At 38.9% G+C, this 5,761-nt stretch overlaps 2 protein-coding genes across 2 annotated transcripts; one reads left to right on the top strand and one right to left on the bottom strand.

The window, feature by feature from the left end:
- Positions 1 to 224: 224 nt before the first annotated feature.
- Positions 225 to 1,378, bottom strand: LOC133285974 (glutamate synthase [NADH], amyloplastic-like). The gene is made up of 3 exons (XM_061483301.1): positions 1,343 to 1,378; positions 825 to 1,130; positions 225 to 417 (listed from the first exon to the last, which is right to left on the bottom strand). Exons 1-3 carry the CDS (start codon positions 1,372 to 1,374, stop codon positions 225 to 227), a joined length of 531 nt encoding a protein of 176 aa, XP_061339285.1. The 5' UTR covers positions 1,375 to 1,378.
- Positions 1,379 to 2,713: 1,335 nt separating this feature from the next.
- Positions 2,714 to 4,333, top strand: LOC133285973 (uncharacterized). Its single transcript, XM_061483300.1, has 3 exons — positions 2,714 to 3,266; positions 3,354 to 3,428; positions 4,107 to 4,333. Exons 1-3 carry the CDS (start codon positions 2,714 to 2,716, stop codon positions 4,331 to 4,333), a joined length of 855 nt encoding a protein of 284 aa, XP_061339284.1.
- Positions 4,334 to 5,761: the final 1,428 nt, after the last annotated feature.

Below are 5,761 nucleotides of genomic sequence, written 5' to 3'. Positions count from 1 at the left end.
TTGATGTTGTGCAAACGTCGGGGTTACGCTTGATGTGAGTGAAAGTGGAAAGAGTGCAGAGGGACGAGGTTATTAAGGTGTAGAGAGATTATCTGTATAAGTATGATTGAGAAGTAAGCCAAGCAAAGTTTTTGATTCAGGAACTGACACCGAAAACGGAGGAAGTTGTAAACGAGGCTCAATCTAGAGGGGTACGAGCAGCTGCACATTACAAGCAGTTTGTGTTAATTGGGTCGGCCAAATTCTGGGCTGGTCTCAACCACTATCCACCAGTTCCCACAGTTGCACACTGGTCGGAAAAGTACAACCATGTGGTCAAGAACATGATTGGAAAGGGATAAAATGTCTTTGGGTATTTGCCTTTGATTCCCATTGACGACATAGCAGTCATAGCTAAGGCATTTAGACAGGGAGAAGCTGCAGGACAGGAATCAAAATCTTTAGATTTTGGTTCTAATTGAGTATTAGCTATTTCATTACAAAATCTGCTTCTGACTAATCTTCCTGTGTGAGTTTAAGAGTATTAGAGGGCGTGTGGATATGAATGGAAAGGTAAGAAATTGGTACCGACTATGTAACTTAACCAGTCCGTAAAACATAATATGTTTATGTTGCCCAAGGAACGAGTGTCCATAGATTGGTATCATTGAAATACATTATATATTCTAAGTGAGAGACTAATTACACCAAAATATTGTTATTAGAGATATAAGCATCCTTTTTAGATACATATTTTTTTTTTTCTGGTTATACTTTTGTTGCCACGAAAAGAAGTTGAACAAAAACAATAGGTAATAAATACGAGTTCTGTTATTATGTCTCACCTTGGTTTTGTGGCTCCTACAGCCAAGACAATGGCATCATTTTCCTCTCTAAGTCGATCAAGAGAATATAAAGGATCATGTCCAACATTAGCATTCACCACAAAATTCACTCCTTTCTCAGCCATAAGATTAACTCGCTGTTGAACTACATCCACTTTGTCAGTTTTCATGTTGGGAAACCCATACATCATAAGCCCTCCAATCCTATCATCTCTTTCGTACACTGTAACTATATGACCGATTTTATTTAGTTGATCAGCAGCAGCCAAGCCAGATGGTCCACTTCCAACTATGGCTACTCTTTTCCTGTATCAGTAAACATATTAATTAAGCACACCGTTTATCTAATTCAGGTTTGGTCCAGTTTAGATATTACTAATCATTGTAAGAAAGTTGAACAATACACAAAAATTACTGCACAGACAACTTGTGGGTTTATACAAATTTGGTAGAAAAGGGACACCAAAAATAACGAAAATGAAACTGAAGAGATGTTAAAAAGAAAAAAATTAGCATACCCAGTTCTCTTGACTGGAGGTCGTGGCCGCATCCAACCCTCCTTTGGACATTTTGAATATATTTGAAGAGTTTAGTTCTAAATGTATTAGATGTCCTTGGGACATGGTAGATCTGAACTTTTTAGCTTTTATTTTTCGTATAGTTCCAATATTTTAGCTTTACACATCAGCAAGACTTTTAGAACTTCTAAAATAAGATATGTGATGCCTTCTATATACAACAACATTTTATACGTTGGACTTCAAAGTGAAAGAATACTTTGATCACGAGCAAAGCTACATAGGCTAGTCTTGATTTAGGTTTATATCTGTTTTCTTCTCTTTATATCTATTTTTTTTTATTAGAATTGTAAGTGTTTATAAATTATTGTTTGAATGAAATTGTGCTCATGTTACGTTCTGTAAACTGTGCATGCAATTTTACAGATGATGCATGCTCAGCTTGAGAGGACTTTGAAGAAAACCCACAAAACAGTAGCCTGGGTTCGATGTTGCCGTGCATGAACGAATCATTCTCAGGAAACTTGATAGCTCAAATTGGTAACACCATCCACAATCTCATAGTTACTTTCCGATTTTGACTCTTACCAAGCAAAGTTAGCTAGCTAGAGTGTTAAGTAAGCGTTAAATGTTACTTTAATGTGTTTAAAGTTGTCAGTTATGGATAGTTTATGAGTCATAAGGTTAACATTTATCTTAGGAGTTTTGGTTTGAATTTGTCATTTATGGAGTTTATGAGTCATGAGGGTTAGCATTAAGTTTAGGAGTTTTGAAAGGTTAAAAGTCAGTCGTTATCTTTTGTTATTAAGTTTAGTTTTAATTGTGGTTTATGGCTATTTAGTGTTGCAGTTTTAGAAAGGCAAACTATAGCCTATAAATAGTCTAGTATATTGTTTGAGAAACATAGAATTGAGAAGCAACGAAGTTTAGTAAAATATTTCACAGAAGTTTGTTCTCTTTCTCCACGAGTCCTCACGACATTCTTGAATAGTTGTTTTATTTGTTGATTTTGTATTTGAGCGATCCTACAAATTGGTATCAAATCTTGGGCACGAGATGGAAGTGCCACTCTTCCATGGAGATAAGGATGAAGCATTAGATTGGCTTCTTTGTTTGAAGGAACATTTTCGGAAAGAAAAAACCTGGACGGAGGACAAATGGCATGTGGCCATGAGAAGACTCAGAGGAAGCGCAATCAAATGGTTCCGTACATGGAACTGCCGCGACTTTAATAATATGTGGAAGGATTTTCTAATGGCCTTCGTAACAAAATACTTGCCTGGACGTTTTGATCTGATTAATGAAGAAGATGAAATCTTCAATGATGATGATGAAGATGAGGAAAATGATGCGGATGAAGAAGAGACCGAGATGGCGGAATCCGAGGTTGCCAACGGCAACGCATCCACGGAGGAGATTGACGTGTCGGAGCGCGTAAGAGACGACTCGGAGAAGAAGACGATAGAGATGGTTGCGGACAAGGGAGCCGAGATAGAAGAGGAAGAGAACAAGGGAGCCGAGATAGAAGACGAGGAGAACAAAGGAGCCGAGATAGAAGATGAGGAGAACGAAGGAGCCGAGATCGAAGCGGAGAAGGACGAGAACGACGAGTCCATTGTCGAGGTAGAAGACTTCGTGGAACTTGAGTGTCTGGAGACAGAGTCGAAAATCGGAAAGGAGATTGAGAAGCCGAGGTGCTTGATGGAGACCGACATGGAGGAGACCGCGAATCCGAGTTTTGTGTTGATAACCGTGATGGGGGAGATCCCGGCAAAATCACCGAGTTCATGTTTTGGAAGAGACTTCGACCCCGGCGTGACGAGGTCGACGTCGGCGACCGGCATAGGTCGCTGGTCCGAGATGCCATTGAGGAGGTGCGAGGAAGACGGCAATGAAGGAGCCGAGAACGGCGAAAAAATGGAAGGTGCATTTGAAGAAAATGATGTAGTCTTGAAGAGAAAATGAGGTTTTGTTGACAATACCAATGATGCAGAAATTGGGATTGGACGAGGAAATAAAATTGTGAAAGCAACTGATGAAGTGGCGAATGAAACTGAGAAGAATTTGGGTGACGAGAAACTTGCAGGTGAAGAAGATACAGCGAATGGAAACAAGGAAAGTCCTGCTAATGAAACTGAAAATATCAAATTGAAGAAGCCACCGGATAAAATAAAATATTTCAGAAAAATAATTGCAGGGGAGATATTTTTTTTTGAGTTAATTAAGTTGGAAGGTGTTAGATGTTTTTTGTTAGTGATCAAGATTGAAGAAAACAAGCGCGATCAGAAAGTTGAAGAAAAACAGAAGCAACACGAAGAAAGAAAGAAAGAAGCATTTAAGTTTACGGGGGAGTTTTGTTAAGTAAACGTTAAATGTTACTTTAATGTGTTTAAAGTTGTCAGTTATGGATAGTTTATGAGTCATAAGGTTAACATTTATCTTAGGAGTTTTGGTTTGAATTTGTCATTTATGGAGTTTACGAGTCATGAGGGTTAGCATTAAGTTTAGGAGTTTTGAAAGGTTAAAAGTCAGTCGTTATGTTTTGTTATTAAGTTTAGTTTTAATTGTAGTTTATGGCTATTTAGTGTTGCAGTTTTAGAAAGGCAAACTATAGCCTATAAATAGTCTAGTATATTGTTTGAGAAACATAGAATTGAGAAGCAACGAAGTTTAGTAAAATATTTCACAGAAGTTTGTTCTCTTTCTCCACAAGTCCTCACGACATTCTTGAATAGTTGTTTTATTTGTTGATTTTGTATTTGAGCGATCCTACAAGTTGGTATCAGAGCTTGGGCTATGGAGGAAAAGAACGAGATGGAAGTGCCACTCTTCCATGGAGATAAGGATGAAGCATTAGATTGGCTTCTCTGTTTGAAGGAACATTTTCGGAAAGAAAAAAACCTGGACGGAGGACAAATGGCATGTGGCCATGAGAAGACTCAGAGGAAGCGCAATCAAATGGTTCCGTACATTGAACTGCCGCGACTTTAATAATATGTGGAAGGATTTTCTAATGGCCTTCGTAACAAAATACTTGCCTGGACGTTTTGATCTGATTAATGAAGAAGATGAAATCTTCAATGATGATGATGAAGATGAGGAGAATGATGCGGATGAAGAAGAGACCGAGATGGTGGAATCCGAGGTTGCCAACGGCAACGCATCCGCGGAGGAGATTGACGTGTCGGAGCGCGTAAGAGATGACTCGGAGAAGAAGACGATGGAGATGACTGAGAACGAAGGAGCCGAGATAGAAGATGAGGAGAACGAAGGAGCCGAGATCGAAGCAGAGAAGGACGGGAACGACGAGTCCATTGTCGAGGTAGAAGACTTCGTGGAACCTGAGTGTCTGGAGACAGAGTCGAAAATCGGAAAGGAGATTGAGAAGCCGAGGTGCTTGATGGAGACCGACATGGAGGAGACCGCGAATCCGAGTTTTGTGTTGATAACCGTGATGGGGGAGATCCCGGCAAAATCACCGAGTTCATGTTTTGGAAGAGACTTCGACCCCGGCGTGACGAGGTCGACGTCGGCGACCGGCATAGGTCGCTGGTCCGAGATGCCATTGAGGAGGTGCGAGGAAGACGGCAATGAAGGAGCCGAGAACGGCGAAAAAATGGAAGGTGCATTTGAAGAAAAGGATGTGGTCTTGAAGAGAAAAAGAGGTTTTGTTGACAATACCAATGATGCAGAAATTGGGATTGGACGAGGAAATAAAATTGTGAAAGCAACTGATACTGGGAAGAATTTGGGTGACGAGAAACTTGCAGATGAAGAAGTTACAGCGAATGGAAACAAGGAAAGTCCTGCTAATGAAACTGAAAATATCAGATTGAAGAAGCCACCGGATAAAATAAAATATGTTCAGAAAAATAATTGCAGGGAAGATATTTTTTTGGTGCTAGATGTTTTTTGTTAGTGATCAAGATTGAAGAAAACAAGCGCGATCTGAAAGTTGAAGAAAAGCAGAAGCAACACGTAGAAAGAAAGAAGCATTTAAGTTTACGGGGGAGTTTTGTTAAGTAAACGTTAAATGTTACTTTATTGTGTTTAAAGTTGTCAGTTATGGATAGTTTATGAGTCATAAGGTTAACATTTATCTTAGGAGTTTTGGTTTGAATTTGTCGGTTATGGAGTTTATGAGTCATGAGGGTTAGCATTAAGTTTAGGAGTTTTGAAAGGTTAAGAGTCAGTCGTTATGTTTTGTTATTAAGTTTGGTTTTAATTGTGGTTAATGGCTATTTAGTGTTGCAGTGTTATAAAGGAAAACTATAGCCTATAAATAGTCTAGTATATTGTTTGAGAAACATAGAATTGAGAAGCAACGAAGTTTAGTAAAATATTTCACAGAAAAAAAAAAAAAAACTTTTCTTTTCTATTCTTGCTCTTTCTTTTTTCTCATGGCTACCTTCAATTTGA

The sequence above is a fragment of the Gastrolobium bilobum genome, unplaced genomic scaffold (assembly GCF_033153095.1).
Source record: "Gastrolobium bilobum isolate Gb01-03AN ecotype WA unplaced genomic scaffold, APGP_CSIRO_Gbil_v1 utg4364, whole genome shotgun sequence".
NCBI lineage: Eukaryota > Viridiplantae > Streptophyta > Magnoliopsida > Fabales > Fabaceae > Gastrolobium > Gastrolobium bilobum.
This window is presented reverse-complemented; position numbering and strand designations above follow the sequence as displayed.

Coding starts and splice junctions, on each gene's coding strand:
- LOC133285974 (XM_061483301.1), bottom strand. CDS start 1,374: ATGCGGCCACGACCTCCAGTCAAGAGAACTGG. Junction 1,131..1,342: donor CCTCCAGTCAAGAGAACTGG/GTATGCTAATTT, acceptor TTACTGATACAG/GAAAAGAGTAGCCATAGTTG. Junction 418..824: donor GTAGGAGCCACAAAACCAAG/GTGAGACATAAT, acceptor CCTGTCCTGCAG/CTTCTCCCTGTCTAAATGCC.
- LOC133285973 (XM_061483300.1), top strand. CDS start 2,714: ATGGCGGAATCCGAGGTTGCCAACGGCAACGCATCCACGGAGGAGATT. Junction 3,267..3,353: donor GAACGGCGAAAAAATGGAAG/GTGCATTTGAAG, acceptor GGATTGGACGAG/GAAATAAAATTGTGAAAGCA. Junction 3,429..4,106: donor GGGTGACGAGAAACTTGCAG/GTGAAGAAGATA, acceptor TTTGTATTTGAG/CGATCCTACAAGTTGGTATC.